Source organism: Passer domesticus, chromosome 3, assembly GCF_036417665.1.
Source record: "Passer domesticus isolate bPasDom1 chromosome 3, bPasDom1.hap1, whole genome shotgun sequence".
NCBI classification, from domain to species: domain Eukaryota; kingdom Metazoa; phylum Chordata; class Aves; order Passeriformes; family Passeridae; genus Passer; species Passer domesticus.
The window spans coordinates 109,011,925-109,033,389 of NC_087476.1; the positions used below are offsets into that span (position 1 = coordinate 109,011,925).

General features: G+C 48.0%; 1 protein-coding gene across 24 annotated transcripts in view; it reads left to right on the forward strand.

The window, feature by feature from the left end:
- The window catches only part of WDPCP (WD repeat containing planar cell polarity effector), a 147,791-nt gene extending 130,683 nt beyond the window's left edge, over window positions 1-17,108 (forward strand). For all 24 annotated transcript variants that reach the window (XM_064414974.1, XM_064414973.1, XM_064414996.1 and 21 more), the window contains 4 exons: window positions 2,278-2,413; window positions 8,905-8,999; window positions 10,468-10,496; window positions 16,458-17,108. In XM_064414974.1, coding sequence (XP_064271044.1) covers window positions 2,278-2,413; window positions 8,905-8,999; window positions 10,468-10,496; window positions 16,458-16,508 — 311 coding nt within the window. In that variant the 3' untranslated portion in view covers window positions 16,509-17,108. The remainder of the gene's footprint in view (window positions 1-2,277; window positions 2,414-8,904; window positions 9,000-10,467; window positions 10,497-16,457) is intronic.
- Window positions 17,109-21,465: the final 4,357 nt, after the last annotated feature.

Below are 21,465 nucleotides of genomic sequence, written 5' to 3' on the forward strand. Positions count from 1 at the left end.
CATAGCATTATTTAACAAGGTGTAGCTGTGTCACATCCACAGCACAAGGTATCAGTCACTGGCCATGCTGTAATTAATTTCTCATAGCATTCATATATTGGAAATATGGCACCCAAGGACTCCATACATCCAAATTGTAGCCACTCCATGTTAAAAAGCTGCTGGGTACCACCTGGAGCACATGCATGAGTTACACTGAAGTGGTTGGTGTGAGGACTGGGATTTACTCAGCCCTGGTTCTCAGCAGAGACAAGAAAACACAGATCAGTAGTGTGATGGAAAGAGATAAAGAAAAATTGATCTCTTTCCATCACACTTTCCCAATTCTGATACGTTTCTTTTCTCAATACACACTCCTCTTTCAGCATTTCTCAGGATTTTATGTTCTGAAATATCCCCACCCCAGGAGTGGTGGCTCAAGAGAAGTCATGGGCATCATATATTGGTGAAAGTTTGTAGCTTTAAGGGGGAAATTATGTAGGCCTTATTTTTTACTGAGTAAGTAGGAAAAGAAAAAAAGAGAAAAGAAAACTTAATTACAGATGCTCGACTCACACTGTACATCTGAGCTTTGACATTTTGCAAATTCAAAGGTTTAATATTCTGTTTCTTAACCAACTCTGGCCAAGTGAAGAGGGAGGATTTTCAGGACCAAAGACTCCATTCCAGGTGGGAGCACAGCAGTGAGAGCTGTGCTCCAAAGCAGAGGCTGTCAAAGTTTGTGCCACAAGACCTGCAGTGGATTTTGCCTAATTATTTTTCTCCCCATCAACAGGAATTTTGTTTAAGCCCTTTCCCAGAGCTCTTCATGTACATGAAAAGCAGCTTCTCACGAACATTTATGAGTTCTCAATACTGTACCTCTCGTTCTTTTGGCTTCTCATTCTGCAAGGCTCCAAGAAGACATCTCCAGAGAAACCTCCCTTACTTGCCCTGGTTTGAGTTTCTGAGATTAAAGCATTGCCCGTGCACTTGTTCTTCCCTCTGCTTTTATTTCTCTTTGAATTATTTTTTTCAAGATGGAGGAAAAATTGCAGCAGTGCTGGTTTAGCACCTTTATTTATTTATTGTAGTGTGGTGTGCATGCTTGAGGTGTGCTGCCTTCAACCGAGTTGGCCATTTTCAACCATTCCCCACATTGGGAAATGGTTGAAAATGTGGGAACCAGCAGCACAGACAGACAACATCAGCTACCTGGGAAAGCCAAACCTTGCCACACTTCACCCTGCCTCACACCACAGATGCCAGCAGTATTTAGGTGGCGTGAAGAGTAGGAATAGTCCACAGCACTCCCACAGCATTGGATGTTTAAGACTCAGAGGTTCAGAAAGGCTTATGAGGAGATTTGCCCTCCTAAACCAGCGAGCATTCTGGGTCTCCAGACAAAATGTAAACCAACAGCGTGGCAACACTGGCCAGGCTGTTACATCCTCCCAACTGCCCACGGTGCCACCATGGGTATGCTGCTGATCAGCTTATCCAGGATCCAAGAAGGCAGAGAACAAGGGGAGAAGAACAGGATTAGAGGAGGAAAAAATGCAAAAGGGTCTTACGATTTTGAGAAAAATCTTTTAAAGTCTTTATCTGTAACAGGATTTTTTCCCTTAATCCAAACTCTGCTAGCCTGCGGTTTGATTAAATTTTTTATTTATTTATTTTATGTCTCGCACCTAGAATATGCAATTTCTCCTCTATATTTTTAAGTGGTTCGTATATTTTTAAAGAATTTATTTTACCACAGGGCTCAGACTGGAACTTGTGAATTGGATGCTCATGCTTCACCTACTGAAGACTTCAGGCTTTAATTGAGAACCAAAATATTTTAAAACAAAGCTAAGGGAAGTCTTTATTTTTAAAGGAAGGAGTTACACATACTCCTCTGGGGAACTAGTCCAATTGATAAGACTTTGATCCCTATGGCTCATGCAGCAGCCTTTGGCAGCCAGCTGGACCTTCTGTAGTTGACAATTTAGAGAATGCATTTCCTCCTTGCTATCTACAGACAATACACACTCTGTCTCTCTCTTTCAAAAACTCTTGGACTTGTTTCTTGGTGCTGCAAGAAACAGGTTGGTTTGCTCTTTGGCTACTCAGCCTCCTTTTCAAGGGAAAAGCCAAGGGTGAAAGCTGTGGAAGCATGTGGTCTTCCTTTCAGTTTGATACCCTGCAGGAGAGGACACCCTTGTCCTTATGGGCACCCAAGGCAAACAGCTGGCAGCTTGGTTGGTACTTTCAGATGAAGTAAGTGTGATATCATATCTTGATCCATCTTAACAGAACTTCTGGGGCAGTCAGATGAAGAAGACCCATCTTGTGAAGCTTTCCCTGACCAATCTCCAGAGCAGGGAGGAGGATGCAACCCGCCTGCTCCCGGCCCTGCCGACAGACCACCAACACAGAGCTGCTCCCACAGGTGAGCTGTGAATGGCTTTTAAATATATGTTTGATATTCTGAACCTTCCTGACAACTGCAGCTGTTGTCTGCATCATGACTGTAAACACAATAAAACATTAACACACTAAAAACTAAGAAAAACCTGGAAGCCCAGAGGACACGGCATAGACACAATGAAATCTCCAGAAACACAGACAGTTTGCAAGCTTTTAACACACACTAGCACAACCATTTTCAAATTAGATCATCTGGGCAAAGGCAGGTTTGCTTGTTGAATGTGGAGGAAAAAGAAATACAGCAATGAAAATGCAGCAAATTAACAATTGCAGGTGGTGAAGAGAATTTTTAAAAAACTGACATGATCTTCACCAATTTATGTAAGCAGATCACTGCTGTAATCAAAATCCCTGGGAAGATCTTTTGAGAGTGCCCTTCTTCTGAAGCTGATTAAAACCTTGAACTTAGCTATGAGAGAAACAACAGTTCTGATAACTGGGATTTTTTTCCAGCACTTTCATTGCTAGTGAACCTGTACACCACCTTGCAAGGGATAGGAAATTAAAAAGAAACAGCCCTTCTGCAAAGATTCAAAAACCATTTGTTTCTGTTATTTTTCTTTGTGCATTCTTGGTAGAAAAACTTTTATCTGTTCCCAGTGAGTATATAAATGTGTAGTATATAGACTTATTTTTATTTTCTATGTCTACTGTCTGTAGGAATGTTTTTAGTAAATCTGATGTGAGTATGACATTGAAGTTCCACATTACATTCATCCCAGCCTTTTGTATATAACTGTGCTGAACACGTGGTTCATTTTTTTCTTTCTTCATTTTCTTATTTCCTTCTCTTTCTGGCAATCTGTATGTTAACTGGTTTTCTGTCTTCCCTCACATGGGGCTGTTGAGTTTTTTCAGTATGCAGTGTTATATTCATTTTACCAGCTGCACCCCACCAGTGAAGTATTTATTTTATACATTGCCTACAACTTTTAGGATATGCACATGTTCTAAAGCTTTCAGAGCTATGGGTTTGGAGGTGGGCCTGGCTTTAAAAATACAATGCACAGTTATTCCTCTTAACTTTTGGGATGAAGATACCACTGTACTGATATGGGCAAAATTATAAAGACAGTCTCCATGCTGGAGGATGCATTGTCTCCAGAGGGCTCCAAGTGCTTCAATAGAAGGAGTTCCTTTAGCAGCACACCAGAGCCGAGACTGATCCCAACACGCCTCTGATCCCGAGGTATAAACACGCTGTCCTCCCTCCCTTTCGCTCCCCTGTTTCCTTTTGGAGGTTGCTGTGACTCACACAGCTCTGGCAGTCCCACGTCTGCCTGTGTCAGGCGTCCCGGGAGAGGCTGCGAGCTCCGCTTTGCCCGACTCCTGGGCTCCCCACCTGACCACGTTTGCCTGCTCCTACCCAGCTGGGTCACCATAAGTTGCTGAGCCTCAGGAGTGGCTCCTTGCAGTCGCCAGAGCTGCATAATGGCTGGGATTTCCCAAGGCTTTTCGTTGGAGAGCATAAAGCAAGCTCCCACCCGTGAACCAGCTCCTCCACCTGCGGACACCTGGAGATGCCGCTGACCTCTGCTGGGAGAGGCTGGAGATTTTGGTGGCCGCTTACAATGCTATGGAAGAAAACTTCTCACAGCTCTTCTGGCTGGCCACAGCTGCTCAGAGCCTGCCAACAAGAATTTAGGTTTCAAAGGCACTCCCTGTGACAACACCAGCCAGGTGGGAAGGTCACCTGCTGAGGCACAGGTGACTCCAACAACTTCTTCCCTGTGCTTAAAGAAAGCCACGGGTGGTTACAAGCACCCAGCTGTGGCTTGGTTTGCCTCCAGTTTCCCAGAGTTGCTCCTACAATGCATCTGCTGCCAAGTCTGAATCAGATTTCTTCATGTGAAGAAATCTCTATAAAGAAAGGAAGTTTTAGTGTTGGGACCCTACATAAATAGGGCTGTTCTCTGCTCTGCAGTCATTGCAGTGTTTCATCTCTCTGTCCCAGATACTCCAGCATTACCAGAGACTTCTGGGTTTGTAATTGGCTTCTTCTGGGTAGCAGTGGTTCTTTAAGTTCCTGTAAGAGACCACGCAAAGACTTTGCAGTTGTTCAGCAAGAGTGTCCAATGGCTGTTCTTTCTTCTTTCAGAGTCTCTTGTTATCTGCCTTGGCTTTACATCCATGTACCAGCTAGTCACACCATTACTACATTAGTGCATTTTTAACACTACTACCCCTATCAGTCCCAGATGCTGTCCCAAATCTGCATTTCACTCCACTTTGTGGAGGCTCTTCTCCAGCACATATTTCTTTCTCCCTTGTATTTCAGCTCTTGGGACAGCTGAGGCGTATCTCGTGAGTTATATCTAGGCAGAAGTCACAAGCAAGGGCCCTGTGAAGACTAACAGAAGACACTTATGTTTCACTTGCCTAATAAACCTTTTTTCTGATGCCCTTCAGGGAGTTTGATGTCTGCATATGTGTAACTGGAGCCCAGTTTTCAGGCTGTGTGATTAAAAAATCATTTCAACTAACTCTTCACATCATCCTCTCCTTTGCTTAACCAGGAAAGCCATAAGCTGGGGTGGAGACAGGGACAGAAAATGGACAGAAGAGGCTGGAAATAAAACAATCATTCATAGAACAATCTCAAGGGTTTATTTCTTTAAGAACTTATTCTTGATTTAACTCCATGATGTTTTGTGGAAGCAGCAGTGGTGTTGCTGCCAGTGGAGAGCTGTAGTCAGCTTTCTTAGACATATACACACACAAAAAGTTATGCGCAGTAAAGATTTCAGGACAACATTCCAGAAAGCAGTGATTCATTTTCTGCTTGATTTCTTTCACTCTAACATAAAAAGGACAGTTAAGCACCACCAACAATGCACAGTTCAGTTAATAATTTTATAAAATAAAGATCTCACCTCTGGCTTACATTTGGCATTGATCATTGCCTTCTCTCCTTCCAAGTGTCAGCTATGTTTTAGCCTGGAAGTTCCTGTCCTCCCTTTACTTTTGTTGCCTGTTTATGAAAACATTTTGATCAGCACAACCCTGCAGCAGAAGTTTGCACTTGAGGAAGATATTCTGGATGCTGTTGTTCGGAGGACTGAGGTAGCATGCTGATCCTCTCAGCCACACAAAGGAGCTGATCACCTGCCTGTGAGACAGCTCATTTCTGGATGAGTCAACCAGAGAGTGAGTGCCTGTGACCATGTCAGAGTCTGGCACCAGAGTCACACGGAGCTGTGACTGCACTCACTCCTCTGCCACTGGCCCTGGTAGCTGCAGTGTGGGTTTCCTCCCCATCAGTGTGTCATTCTCTTTCCTTATCATAATGTGTTGTGGGTTAAGTATCTTCCACTTGTTGGCAATGTGTGAAGCTGGGTTGGAGGGGTTTTTAGTTCATTATACATCTACCTAGTCCCCGTCCCCCAAACCAGAACTACTCCCATTTTAATTAGGCTATCGTTTTAATACAAGTGATTAGGATAGAAGGCAAAAGTGTTTATCATCACAGTGATTTTTACTATGAAACTTTCTTGTTGATTATGTCCTTAAAAATACACTCATTCCTACTTCTCTAAAAGTTTTTATTTATTCTCATGAGCATGTCTGTATATTTTGAATCTGTAGCATCACTGACCAAACCTTAGGAAGTTCTAACAGCATCTTTCAGTTCTGTATGTTGGTTATTAAATCAGCAGAGAGGGAGGGAATTGGAGTTATCCCACAGCATCCCCTTTTGTGTGTCACATAAACAACAACATTAAATGGATTTCTTACTCCTACCTGACTGTTCTGTGCAAATAAAGTAAACATTCATCACTGTTATGGCTTCCACCTCTTTCAAAAGTCCTCTTTAACCAGGAAGCAAACCCAGTCACAAAATAGCAGGAATATAGGTTGAGGGATAACGTCTGCCAGGTTCAGGTGTAATCCTACCAGCTGCTCCATCTGCCTGAGCAGTTTTCAGTTCCAAATTAACTCTGTTAATACGTGTGAGGCAGGGATGTGCTGATGTGGTGGAGGAAATTCGTGTCAGAAGTGGGATCCAGCATCTCAGCTGGATCCAGTGCTGTTCCTGCCTGTCTGCTGCAGCCCTCCCTCTCTTTCCTTCTTTTTCTTCTCTTCCTTCTCATTCTTTGCCACTGCTCAGCCCAGGAGCTTCATGTGCCTCAAGAATGCAACAGCAGGCAGGTATAGATGGCTTTGTGCAAAGTTGCACTCTCAATTTCTACATCTGTAAAACTGAGATAATACTTTACCAAATTCAGAGGTGCAAATTAATCACACTGCACCTTGAAAATACAAAATTAACTCTTCTTAGCCCATAAGTGCTCAAGATGCATCAAGGTGTGCTCCATGGCCTCTTGATTCCAGACAAAGGTCCTCTTGATTAAATTAGATTGCTAATGTATTAACGCATTAGCACACTTGAAGAAAGAAAAGTTTGAAAAAGCAATTTGGCTTCATCACATGAATGGCATGTATACTTAATGGAAATTTTTCCAGCATTCACAAAACAAAGAAAAATCAATAAAATGTCTGCCAACTGTTCCACTGAAAACATTTTATAATCTATAGCACTGAGAATCCTGAGCCAAGATAAACCAGCCTTGCTGACAGAAAATACTGACAATTATTTTACATTGATTCAACTTGGCCCAGCCCAGACTGACCTTGTTTATTCATCTCAGTCTCTTAATTCATATTAACTTGGCATCAAAATGGGACATGTGGCATGTGGGCTGAAGACCCATTTCTGTATCTTAGACTCAGATAAATGTAGTGCATTGAGTACTTCCAGTGCCTTGAGCTCTTAGGTAGATTTATATGCATTAGACTGAACTGGTTAAGTTCCTTTTATCCCCGCTGGGCTTTTCATGTCTGTTGACTGTAAAACTAGAAGCTCAGTAGAGGTAACATCTTCTTCTAAGCCTTTGGATATACATGAAATCCTCCCAGTACTGGTCAATTTTAAAGACACATCCAAAGAGGATGGAGGGTTTTAAGCTCTTTTAAAATATAAAAATAGAAGGGTTATGGCAATTTGGCAGCCAAAAAAGCAATTTGTGGGTCTCGGCAGAATCCAAGGCTGTGTGTAAGAAAGCTGATCAAGACACTACAGAGGAGATAATGGGGTCGAAGAGCAGAAGAATCCCCCCGCTTTTGCAACCAGCATAATCTGGTCTCCAATGAAGTTTCTTAGTTTCTTACACTGAACCAATAAAGCTTAGTGTGATGGGAGAGTTGCATTACTGCAGCTTAAAAATGTCTCGAGAAAGCTGATGAGGAGAGGTGCTTTTAGTTGCTTTACATGTGCCCAGCTGCTTGCATAGCTGTCTTCTGGCTGGTAGTGGGAAGACAAAAGCATGGGGAAAATCTCAGCTTTTTCTTTAATTATTTATGTTCTCATCAGTAATAAAAGGCTCTTTATGCCTGGAATGTATTATTTGTATTATCAAAGCTAAATGAGATTCTGCACTGTGGCAGTGAAGAAATTGGTTGCTGCACAAAAGCGTTCACATTTTTATTCTCACAGCTACACTGCTGTCGTAGCTGAAAGCCACCCTTGAGTAAAACACTACTTGAGTCAAACATGACTACATCCACTGAGGAGGAAAAGCTACCCAGATGATGAGAATCCTCCCAAAAGAGTTCCTAGCTGGGCTGGCATTGGATGTTTAGTTTATTTTCTCTACTTGACTCGTTCTTGAAGAAAGCAATGCTCCCTTGGAGTTCACCGGGTGCTTGGCAGGGCAGGTTGGGGATGGCAGGACGAGCAGCGAGTCAGCAAGCCAGGATGGCACAATGTGGCCTCCAGGTTTCCAGTTCCACTGCACTGGGAATGGATTGCTTTCCACATGGCTGTGTAAGCAGAGATGGCTGAAGAAACCAAGACTAGCAAAACAAAAACAAAAACAAACAAACAAACAAACAAACAAACAACAACAACAACAAAAAAAAACAACAACAAATTAATCTGCATTTTCCATAACACATAGTTGATGCTTTCCTTCCTGCACCTCCTTCACAACTTGGATTTCAGTGATGAAAGTGATGTAGGACAAAAATTTCAGAAAATCAGTGCTGTATTTTGAGTCTGATGTCTTCCTCTCCTGGCATCTGCCCAACTTCCTCCGTGCAGGGCTGCCAGCAGTGCCTGGTGCCTGCTATGTGTGTTACATGTCCCCAGCCTGTCCTGCTTAACAAAACTGTAATTACTCAAAACACCACCAGCTTTATACCTCGTCTTTGAATGACAGGACAGTGCTGGAGAGACTGCACGGCCAAATGAGCGATCCTAGTGACGCTCGGTCAACAAACCTACTGGCATCTGATGGAAAAGGGCTGCAGTTTGTAGCCAGGAAATTACACAGGCTGCTGTATACTTGAAAAGATAGAAAACAAACAGAACAGCTTTACTCTGCTCTGCAGTGTCTCCCCAACTCTGCAGGCATTGCTCCCTCCCCTTCTATCGCTTCTGTTTTGTTTTCCAAGACCCACCAGCCGCAGACAAGCAGAGGACACTGAGCCTAGAGCGGATGGCCACACCACCTCCCTGATCAAGAAAACCTTTTCCAGCAGCCAGGAAGGTAAGTGAACAAGTCTCTTTCAAATATGCACAGGGGGGTGAAGCTAGAAATATTGGTAATTCATATCTTGAACATTCATTTGTGTCCAGGAGGAAAAACAAGGCATTGCAGCATGAGCTCGGTTTGTGTATTCCTAGCAGGGAAAGGCAGGAGGACTCAGCTGCTGGCTCATGGAAAGTAGAATAAGTCAACCAATCACCTGGATCTCCTTATCTTGCAGCAGTATCCCTGATTTAACACAAACAGGCAGGGTTTGTTACTCCCAGCTGTTGTGGCTCTGTGCAGGAGCCAGCAGCAGCAGCAGAGCCTCCCCGTTTCCATGGCTTGGGCAGCAGCAGCGCACGCAGTTCCTGCAGCTCTCTGGGGGAAGCAAGGGCAGCCTTGCTTCGGCAGCACTTGGCATTCCCATCACAGCAGAGCCCAGGGAGAGCAGCAATCCAGCAGAGGAGCAGCCCAGCACGAGAAGGTCATGGTTAAAGAGCTGTCCCGTGAAGGAAGTCAGGCAGGGATAGGTCAGAGTGTTTGCACAAGGGGCGAGACGAGGATTTTTATCTCCTGCCCTGTCCGGGTGTCCCGTCGCTGTACAGACATGTTGGTAGGATGGAGCCAGTGTCCAGGCACAGGGAGACCAGGTGGTTCCTACAGCCACAGCTGAAAGAGATTGCTTCAAACAAGCCACTTATGGATACACTTCCACCTTGCATGAAGCTGAACTTGCCACTGCCACAACGGGTCAGTCCTGCTGCCCCCTCACCACCTTCTTCCACCCTTATTCTCGGGACCGTGCAGGGAGCTGACAGCACATTAACCCAGCCCAGAAAAGCTGTTAGTTTTCTCTCCCATGGGCTTTTGTCCATCCCATGAACCAACCTGCCCTGTGTGGGGATTAGAAGACACCACAGACAGCACCAAGCAAGGGGCAGAAGGACACTGCCTGCAGCAGGACTTCTTTTTGATGTTGGCAGCAGTTAATTCAGCTCAAGCTGTAACATGAAGCCTCATCCTGGAGCAGCTCCTGCAGCAACCTGGCAGCACACAGCCCTCCCAAGTCAGCAGGCAAGCACTCAGGCAGGCAGCCCCTCCACCCCAGGGCTACCCCACTGCAGGGAGAGAGGCGTGCTGCAGCCACAGCTGTCCCAGACTGCCCATCCCAGTCCTGCAACAGCTCAGGACTACCTGGGATCCCTGATCTGCTGCTGGCCTTGCATCTCCACACTGCCTCATCCACAAAAATCATGGTTGCTTTAACTTGTTGTGGTGTTTGAGGGAATATACATATCCTACGTGTATAGACTTGTATAAGCAATATATTAAGTATTTTAATTCATCCGTTGAATAACATGATATAAAATAGTTTTTTTTATCAAAAAAGTGAAAGTAATACCTCTGTTTGTTTGGGTTTTTCAGTGAGTTAAATGGAATGTAAATAACATGGTGGGTGTTTTTGTTTGTTTTGTTTTTTTTAAAGGAAATATGAAAGCCATTCCTTCAGAGCAGGTAACGCATTTCTGATTTATTATTTTATTTCTGCTTATTATTATTTACTCTATTTTGAAGCTTCCTGAAACTCCCCAAGCCTGTCCATGCAAGCTGTCTGCCTGCAGGGCTCTTGCTGGAATTGGTAGAAATGCTCCTGTACGGTTCTGCTAGAGTAGGGCTTCACCTGCTGCTTTGTGTTGAGCACAGCACGTAAAGCTCTCCTCTTTATCTCACACGAGCTAACCAGCACTTGGGTTGGCACTTCCAAAAGGAAGATTGCAGGGAAAAGGGGTGAGATGCTTCCCTATGGTTTCATTATAGGTCTGAGCTGATTTAACTCTGAGGTGCTGCCAGGAGAGGTGGTCCATCCCTTCCCACACTGCCAGCCTCCAAGCCTTGTTCCACTACCAGCTCACAGGCTTCCAGCCTGCAGGAAACTCACTGCAGGGGAGAGGAGGAGAAGACTTCCATGTGGGCAGGAAATCCCTACCCTGCCCCCATGTCCTTCGTCTGCCACATTCCCTCCTGGGCTGGTTTGGGATGCCAGCTGGTTGGGAGTCAGTGGGGGTGCACAGAGGGCACAGATCCAGGGCGAGCCTCTCTCCAGAGCTGGTGAGTCAGCAGCACACGGCACAAATGTGCTTCCTCACTTCTGCACTAAAGCACAAACAAAAATAAAATATAGCAAGTGATAAAATAACTCGTGGCAGCACCAATGAAGGCACAAGAGTGTCTGTGTTTTAGCCTTCTCCCAATTACAATTCCTCTTTAAACTTTCATTTTTGAGGCCAAAGTATTCAGTGTTTGGCCTCAGTGCAAACAGATCATTAAAAAAAAAAAAAGGAAACACTTCAACCTTCCAGCAGAGCAGGATGGCACTTATTTATTTCTTTCATTACAAAACCAGCCTGTGCCAAGTAAAATTGTGCTCTAAGAGCTGTTCTACCAGTCCTGAAGCACTGAGGAAGAACACAGAGCAGCCCCACCTCTGCAGCTTCCTGCAGGCCCCTGTGCATTCGCACTGGGTGGAGGATGGGCACAGGCTGGGGACCAGGTGCCAGAGTTCACCACGTCAGGGGCACACCAGAGGGAAATCCTCATCTCACAGGACCTCTCTGTTGGCCTTTGGATGATTTTGGTGGCCTCGGGACACAGACTGAAGTAAAGCACAGCAGCAGTGATGGTCTGCAGACATTGGGGGGATCCCTGCCTTTGCAGCGGGGTTAGCCAGCAGTTAACTGTTCCTTCCCCGAGCTCTGTGGAAGATATCCTTGCCTTCACATAAGCAGCTGAATTCATAAACTGAGAAGTTCATTTGAAATCTCTGGACTATAACAGTGAAATCCACAAGCCCAGACATTCAGGCTGTATAAGGAGAATGATGCACAGAAGAAAGCTTTGCCATCGTATCATTAAGGACCTGCCCAAGGGAGTGGTTAAGGCATTCTTTGGTTCCAGAAAGTCACTGCAACTCAGTGGTCACTGTTGCTAAAACTTGGTGGGTCAAAGTGTGACCTGGGAGTAGGTGTTTTGATTTCAGCACACATCGCAGAGCTGCTTGTGCACAGGAAAATGGGGCACTTCCATCTGAGCTGCTGTGGACCCAGGGAAGGGAGGCAGCAGCCATGGGCTGCAGAGGAAGGTGGCTGGCAGGGTAAGGGGAGCCTCTGGTGCACACCACGGTTTTTGGAGAACAGCCATCCATGTAACACTAACTTTATGCTTCCATCCAGTTACATTTCCATTAACATTTTGTCCTGACTTTTAAAGGCATGTGGAAATTCAGAAGTCTTGCAGCAGCTGGGTACCAGCACAGGAACCAGCACCCAGCAAATCCAACCAGATCCTTCTAGCCGGACCGACCTGCGGCTTTAGCTCAACCCATCCCAAATCCATCCCAAACCCACCCTCAGCAGCTCCTCCCCTGGACACCACCACCAGGAGGCTGCACGATGGACAGCCCATTCCTGAGGAGCCCCTTTAGCCGGCTGTGTCCCCGGGCTGGCGTCCCCCTGACGGCGCTTCCCGCGCGTTGCTTCAGCGGCAGCTCGCACAATACTGGGCTTGGTGCCACCCAAGGGGAGCACACCCAAACCCGGCCCTTCTTGCACAGGCAATCCTGCAGCAAGATCCCTGCAGCTGCGAGCTGGAGGATTTGCTGTGCCCTCCTTTGCCAGTTTGTGGGGGAAAGGCTGGAGCCAGGGGTGGCTGTTCCCAGGACAAATGGCCACTGGGGCCTCGGCAGGGATGAACCTGACACGGGCCTGTCCTCTGTAGGTGCATCACAGCCCATGAACTCCTCACTCGCTGCTGCTCTCAGCTATGAGGAAGCTTCTCCTCCCTGAAACTGTGGAGATCGTGCAACAAACTGTTCCCAGTGACCTGCCAGAGCAGCTGGCTGTCACACAGCCAAGCAGCGCTCAAGCTGTTGAACAAGATTTGTTTTCTGGAGGAGAGCATTAGCAGTGGCTCAGAGGCAGGACTGTGCTACCATGGGGGTCACCTGTGTCCCTCCAGCACCAGCACAGGTCACCTGTGTCCTGCCTGCAGGCCAGTGGTGTGAGGGTGATGGTGGGCTAGGGCTGCTGTGGTCTTCTCAGCTGGCAGTAGGACAAATGCAGAATTAGGTGGTTTTGCCAGGCTGGTTTTGGGCTGGCCAGAGGATCCCAGCACTGAGCACAAAGGTGGGGATGAAGACAGGTGGTGGAGGAATGAGGATAACCTGCAGCTTTCCTTGCCCTGTGCATGGCCTCTCTGTGTATGGCTCCTCAGGCAACAGGTCTGAAGCAGATGAGAAGTGTGCATCCCATCTTCAATATTTGGAGGGGCCAGGATTTGGTGCTCATGGTCCATCCTAGAGGTGAGATTAGGGTGACCTGGAGGACCGTGCTGCTTGAGACCCAGCCCAGCCTTGCTGCTCTGAGCAGGGTGGTCCCAGAGGTCCCTCCTGCTCTGTGTTATTCTGGGATTTGATAATCTTGAGCAACTGTGTAGGTTAGTTCAGAGTTTCCATGTAGCAGCACCGGGAGTTGGATCAGTGAATCCAAGGCTGCAAACACTCTGGTCACCTGCCTTGGCACAAACAAGACCCTTTGGAAAATGTTGATCTCAACTGCTCTCTTGTTCCTGGACCAGAGACTGATCTTCTACCAGGCAATTTAAGATGTTGAGCCAATGGCTCCTTATGGCTACCAGGTGGTAATTTTAATATATTATCACTCAGTGGATTATCTATCACCCAGAATAGTTTTGTATTGTGCTATTCAAGGGAAACAAGGCATTCCCAGTGTAAAGGAGTGGTACCTATGGATCCTAGCAACAGGCATGTCCTTCCACTTCGTCCTTCCTGCAGCCTGGTACCAGGCAGTCTTCAGCTGAATAAAACAGGTGCTTAAAATAATTTCCCCAGGGCTCCTTCATTTATGCTCCTCTCTCCCATTCTTGTCCTTTCCCACCTTCATCGTGCCCTTGAGAATAATCCCAGGAGAAAAAGCGTGGCCTCCTGGGAGCCATACAGCAGCACAGGGAAGAGGTTTCTCTGTATTTCCCACTCCGGGAGAGCAGAAGGATCCTCTGTTCTGCCTCGGACCTGTGGAGACAGAGCAAACCACTGCCTCCATCGTGCCATCCCTGCAGGTCCGAGGTGACTGAGTGGGTTCTCAATTACAGGGTGTGCCTTCCCAAACCGCTCCTCCCCTCGCCCGCCGGAGCGGGACCACATCATTACCATGAAAAGCCCCACGATCTGAACTCTCCAGGGCACAAGTAGATGCTCTCCTGTCAGGATATTCATGTTTTCCTTCTCTGGAGGACCAGCAGCTCATTACCATAGGGAGCAGCACTGCAGTGCTGGCTGCCCCTGTTCCTGGACAGCCTCTTCCTGCACAATGAAAATCAACTCTCATCAAATCATTACAGCACCTTTCATTGCCGGGGTGCTACAGCAGAAAAGATGAAGATATCAGAGGAGGATTCCAGTCATCACCACTCTTCAGCCTTTGATTAACATTAAATACCTCTGCAAACTTCATGCCACATCACAGGCTTCCCACGCGACACCGCCAGGTCTGCTTTAGTGTGACCAGAGAGGTTTGCAAATAGGATTTTTTCAAAAGTATTTTTTTAAAAAGCAAGTAGGTTGGTCTGCAGGGCTGGCTTCTTGTTCACATCTCCCCAGACAGGGGCACAAATCACAAACCCAGGTCAGATACCCACCTGATGCACTCTGGACCTTGCACCTTGAGCAACAAGGACCTACCCAAACAGTCTTGAACTCTGACATGGGCAAACATGCTGTGGGGTCTTTTTCCAGCCTGCATTCACCTGCCCACCTACTCTCTTCATCCCCAGAGCAACCACCCACACAAACACCTCTGCATAAGGCCCTGACACAGTTCTTGGGACAAAAGACCCACCCCTTCCTTACCTTCAGCCACTGATGCTCTTCAGGGCTTTACCAAAAAAAAAAAAAAAAAGGTCATATTTTTGAAGCCTCCAGCAGGTGTCATTCAGAGAGCAAGCAGAGCCCACAGAAAGCTTGAAGCCACCCAAAACCCAAGGCACATACACACAGCCCCACCATGAGGACTGCTGCCAAGGAAGGCACCTCACAACCTCCCTGAAGTGAGAGGTGCCTTACTGAGCAGAAGTCTCAGTGGTGAAGCTGTGCTGCACGTTTCCACACTGGAATAACCTGATGGGATCTGGGATGCAAGCACTGGTTCAGCTGGGACATCAGGGACACTTTGAAATCACCTTCAAAATACCTCTGAGGGTTTTCAAGGGGTTGTATTTTGTCAGGGCCACCTCTCACCATCTCCCTGCAAGGGAAGAGCCAAGCCATGGGCTGGAAGCTCGATGTCCATACAGAGCTTGTTTGGAGCCATTGCACTTTTATTGCTCCCTCCATACTGAGATAGGGAAGTCATGGAGGGAATGCTGTTTTGGAGGGAGATCTCTATCTCTGTGGTGAAGTGCACATGCCATGAGATGGAGCTGCTGCTCTGGCAAAGGTTCTTTGTGAAGCTTCAAGAGTTAGGAGATTTTTTTTTTTTTTAATCTTTCCTGAAGTCAGGGAGCCAGGGAGTCACTCACATGAGTCCTGTGCACCCTCACCAGTGCTCCCACAGCCCTGGCAGGCACCTCCTGGGGCCAAGCCCACCCCCTCTTCCCACTCCAGCCAATGTGTTTTGCCCTCTGAGACAGGACAAACACACGTTTCCCTTTGTTTCCAGCTCCACACCTAGTTTTTTTCTTTGCATCATGAAGGGCTGGCTACTCATCTGTAATTCAAAAGAAAGCAATGACTCACTAGGCTGCATCGCTTTCCAAGGCAAAGCATTTCATGCATTTCACAGGCACGCTGGCCCTAGCCCGGGTTATGAAATAACCTCTGCTGGTGGCACACATTCTCCCCATCTCCATGTCCTTTGAAAAACCAGAGGGCTGAGGCTTCCACCCTGCACTGGCTCAGAGTGCAGGATAGGATTTGTGCTTAAATCACGCATTTGCATTGTGTGAGGGATGCAAATGCCATCCCCACTTTAAAACCTGGCTGGCCACACGTGGGCATTAACCCAGCTTAATTAAAAGGTAACAAAACCCTAAAGTTTCACTTTTGCCAATAGGTTTCCAGTCACCAGGTGAGGGGTCTCAAAGGCAGGTGGAGCCTTGGCTGCCAGCCCCTCACATCCCAGGGGACACCATGCATGGTCCCTGGAGCTGCAGCCCTGGTTTTCCCAGGAACAGCAGGGGCAGAGGGGTGTGAAGGGGCTTAAAAACAGATGAGAAATGCCTTACCTTGAATGATAAGCCAGTCTTTGCCATTTTGGGGCTACATCCTTCCTCCCCAGGCCAAAGTGGACAGTGTCTACAATAGTCTCCTCTCCCTGGGTTGGGGTGGTATTTTGATCTCTGTGTTTCCATTCCCCAGTGCCTCTCCCTGCAGCCTGCTTGATCCTGCCTGTCTTTCCCCCACAGGAGACTGGAGGCAGCGGGTCTCTCCAAATTGTGCACTTTGGGCTGGTGTGACTGAGCTGCCAAAGGAGAGAAGAGGAAACCTCACCAAGGAGGTGAAGTTCACGGGAAGCCCTTCGGTGAACTTCCAGCCAGCCCTGCGTCTGACCACTGGCAGATGACAAAACACCAGGCTTAGAAAATATCCTGTTCTTAGACCTCCAAATTATTTCAGGGTTCATATTGATATGTCCATGCACAAAGTTCCCTGTGTTTGCTTGTGGAGGGCAACTCGGTGACATTTTCATCAAAGGCGTCAAAAAAGCGAGTAATTGCTGATCCCCATTTACTGTACAATCTCAATGCTGAAAATTTGGTGGGGTTTCTTGGATGAATCCATAAGCTTTTCAGGAGAAAATCTGTAATTCTCTATGCATTATATGTTTTTACAATCTTCACTTGGAAGCAGATTTGAATTTCCACTTAAGGCTCTGAAAACCGTCCTATTGAGATACCAGCAAATAAGATCTTCACTCAGGATACCTCTGTGAAAGAGCAGCCTTTCACAGTCAGCAGCATTTTTCAAAGAATACTCTCAATTTTCATATCTAGATATATCATCTTAGTTGAATAACCATTATTTTGCCTTGAAAAAAAGATGCGGAGCCTCTTAAGCATCATTCCATTGGAGTCCAGATTTTAATCTGCCTCCTCTAACCACAAAGAGAAAATGCACTGAGAAGGGGACCTGTGCCCTTCTGTTTTTTTCTGGTAGTGGAGAGGGGTGAGCATCATCGTGGGTCCTTCCTCCTGCCACCTGATGGAGCACAGAGTACGGACACAGGTATTTTGTGCTCTGTCAGAGGCACATGTATGGGTTAATCTTGATCTTTTTGGGAGCACTGGATGGTTGAAACCCAAAGCCAGATTCTTAGAGCTGGTTTTATGCAGTGAACCAATCTGTACAATGGACTGAAAATGAAGGCACAATGTAAAAAAATAAAAAAAAAACCAAAACCCACAAGCCATTTGAAGTATTTCATTAACAAAAACTCTGCTTTTATCCAAATAAAAGTTACAGTCCATTTTCCCCTATGAGTCAAAGTTCTGCTGCCTGATGGGTGATTGTGTTTGCACCCTTTTGGCACTTCATCCCAACCTACACCTTTGCATGCGTGTATTCAAAAGAGACACTTTGGTTTGAGGTTTGAAGGGAGCCAAGGGCTTGCAGCCTGCAGGGTTTTGTACACTCAACAGGGAGAAACAAATACAGAGAGCTTTGAAACAGAGCAGCTGCTGCCTCATTTCCCCACACAGAGCTGAGGTGGTGATGGCCAAGCTTGTAGAGGAGCGTGCCTTAAATGTGCCACGATTGAAATGGAATTTCTGGGAAACACACTGTGCTGGACCACAGTGACAGGGGGCTTGTTCTGCCCAAGAGGCTGTGGCACATGGCCCTGCCATACAGCTATTTTGCTGAATTGCAGCCATATTTCTGTCAGTACAAGTGATGGTCTATATGAGGGATTAATCTGACACCAGACAGTGATTCTTAATCCTTCAGTATATCATAATCTATTTACTTTGCATGCTAAGAGGATTTCAGCTTAAAAATATACAGGAAGTGATACTAGAAATGTACATAAGGTCCAGAATGCTGTTTCCTAAAATTGCAGTTTTTCATAAAAAAATATCCTCACATGGTTTTCTTGGTAAAGTCCTGTCTGTCTAGGGAAAAAAAAAAAGTGTTGAATAGGGGTTGAACTGGAAATAGGCAGATGTTTCTCTTTAGGCTTCAGCCCTGTGACCATTTTCACCCTCCTCCTTCCCCACAGCACCTTGTGCTTGGCAGTGTGACATGAAAGGAGAGCTCACCAGTACAGCAGCTTCCTCAGCTGGGAGGTTCACCTGCAGACTTTTCACTGACAAAATCAAAACAGGTTTGGAACCAACATGGGATTTTATGTGCATTAATTGCTGCTCAAAGTGTATGAATTAGCAGCGACTGGCTAACACAGAGGTCAGCGCAGGGAAAACCACAAACCAGTGGTTCCTTATTCAGCTATAATCACCTGTTTTCTCTGCTCCCTGCCAGGAAGGCTGCCTACAAAATAACTGTAATAAGTCATGTTAGTGGGCACAACTTCTGAAACTTACAACAGAATTTTTAGTTATAAATTTTTAATAGTTTAAGTCATGCTCAGCTGTAATGGCTTGAGCTCCCAAAGCAGGTCCTGCACCCAAAAGAGGAGTTGCTCACCCCAGCCAGCAGCAACCCTGTCCAGCCTCTGCCCACCAAGGGTGTTCCCATCACCACCTGTCCCAGCTGCCTGCCGCACGCAGGGAATCAACAGCCAAGCAGGGACACAACCCAGAGCAAATGCTCTGGTAACAGCAAATAGGTCATGGATTATTCCAGCTCCGTGAAGCAGCAGCTAAGGGCAGCCCAAGCCGGGGAATGCTCTCCCCTCTGTCCCTCCTCCTGCTCACCCCAAATCCTGGCCCTTCAGTTGCTGGCAGGAAAGCTCCAGGTGCCTTTGGAGCAGGCACTGTGCAGAGGCAGCTGCCGGCCCTGGGGCCGACCCAGCCCCAGCCCTGCAGCAGCTCCGGGCTCCAGCAGCAAGTGTGATTTTCATTTAAAAAATTAAATACTAATGGTAGCCACGCACCCAGCAGCCTTCTTGCTGGAGAGGTGAGGCACTGCCAAGTAGGCAGCTCTCTCAGAACCGGGTTGCCCTAAAAAGCTTGGCAATCCTGCTGGTGCCTGCCCCTGGAGCCGGGCACCAGGCGCCGTGCCACCTTACCTGCCGTGACTCGTGCTCGGGTGGCAGTGCCTGTGCCAGCCTTCAGGTAGCCCACAGTGGGGGAAGTTTGCAACACAGGGAGGGTGCTGGGGCCCCCCAAAGCCAGGCATGACCCTTCCAGCCCGTGCTCACCCACCAACACCCACCTGGGAAGTCCTGCCCACCCTGCTGGCACTGACTGGAAAAATAATTGAAACAAACGGAGCTGAGCACTGAGGGCACAGCCATGATCTGCCCAGGTCTCCTCTTGTGCCTCCAAAACCACCTGTGCTCAGCAGCCAGCTTCAACACCATGCTCCAGGTCTGTGTGAGCGGGACAGGAAAAAGCCCAAACCTCAGTGTGGGAGTTGCTGGATAAATCACTGATCAGTGGCACCTGGTATTCCTGGTGCCCAAATCAGGGGGAAAGGTGGGGGCACATGAGCATCCCTTGGAGTCCAACACCCCAGAGCAGAGCCCTGGCCCAGCCCCACTGTAGGACACTGGATGAAGAGGTTTAGGACCACGTCACCAAAACCAAAATTCAGGCTCCTCTCTTGGCTGTGTCTCTCAGCATCACTTACTGAGTTACAGTGGAACAGTTTACAAGAATGATGAAGTGTGTATCATTTTTGTTTAAAGAGCACAGAAGGTGTGTGTCTGGGGGATTTTGTGTTGTACACCTGCTGGATCTTATCTCTCAAGTGCTCACTAAATCTGGGAGGGCAACCCCGGTTCATTTTGTGCCCAGCACAGATTTTTTGTTCCCCCCCCAGCCCCAGGAGGGCTGTGATGACTTTTTCCCCTTTAAAAGGAAGAGCTTGGGATGCATGGACTGATGCACCAGCACACGTGGCCCTCATCCAGACTGCCTGTACAGCCACACTTTGGTGATCGCAAAAGAGAACAATTATTTCATAGTAGAAGTATAGATATATATTTTAAAAATACTGACATATCTTTTATCCATATACATGCACAAAAGGAGACAACAAGGAACAGAACCACCTAAAGGAAAATCCCCTAACACTGACTCAGTCCCTCGTCCCCTTCCAGAGCCCCCTGTTGCACCGATGGGTGTGGAGACCACCCGGGCCTCGGGGCTCTGCCACGGCCACGACCCGGGAAGCTGGGGGTCGTGGGGGCTGGTCGCACGGGGGCTGGGGGTGGCTCCTGGGGCCGATCCCGCTGTTGTCCTGCCGCAGCACCGCAGGGCCAGCCCCGCTCGCTCTGCACCAGGATGCTGGAGCGGGAATGCGGGGGCAGGCGGTGCGGGAGCGGGATGTGAAACCCTCCCCAAAGCAGCGCGGGGGGCGCTGGCACCTCTCACCCCACCGCGGCCCCACTGCCCGAGGCTGCCAAGGGACACACGGCACAGCCCCGGAGCTTCCCGGTGCAGTGGGCACGAGTGCAGGACCGCGGGGAGGAGGCTGGGAATTTGGGTGGGAATTTGGGGCTGCGTCCATGCCCCAAGCAGGGGAGCAGTGGCCCCGCGGGTCCGCGCATCCCCTGTCCTGCGCAAGTAGGAACAGCCCCAGCACCAACAGGCAGCTTCCAACAACTGCAGTGAAGGTCTGGGGGGAAAAATAGAGGGAGAGATTGTCACGAGAAAAAAATTAATCTGCCTGTCTGCTTTGGCTGGACCGCGGCCGGCAGCGGCTGAGGATGGCACGGCCGGGAGTCGGGGCTGGAAGCGCAGGTGCTGAACCCGCACTGAGAGACAGAGGGACAGAAGGACAGAGGGACAGAGCTCCGAGCGGCCCTCGCACCCCGCCACCGGCACCCAGGCCCGCCCGTGGGTCCCGGGTTTGGCGGCCGCCGATCCTGGGGGGAATTGGCGGCTCCGGGCGGCGTTGCCGGTCCCGCGAGTCCCGTCGGCAGCGCGGGGCGCCAATGAATCCGTAACCAATTAAGCGCCAATTAACGAAGGAGCGGGTCCCCAGCCCGCAGCTGCAGAAGCGGCGGCGATCCCCCCTCCAGAGCACTCGCAAACTCACCACACACATCCCCACCTGCTGGGACCCCCCAGGAAATAGTGCCCTGCTCCTCGCTCCCCCCAGGGGAGTTTTATGAGGAAGAGGAGGCAGGAGGGAGGAAGGAGGACACGACACCACTACATTTATTAGTTTAGATTTTATTGGGGTGGGCGGGAAGAAAGGAGGGGGGTTGCCTTACAGTTGAAGGGGTTACGGCATCAAAAGCCACACGTACACTGTCCCTGTCCCCGCTGCGGGGCACAGCTGCCGGGA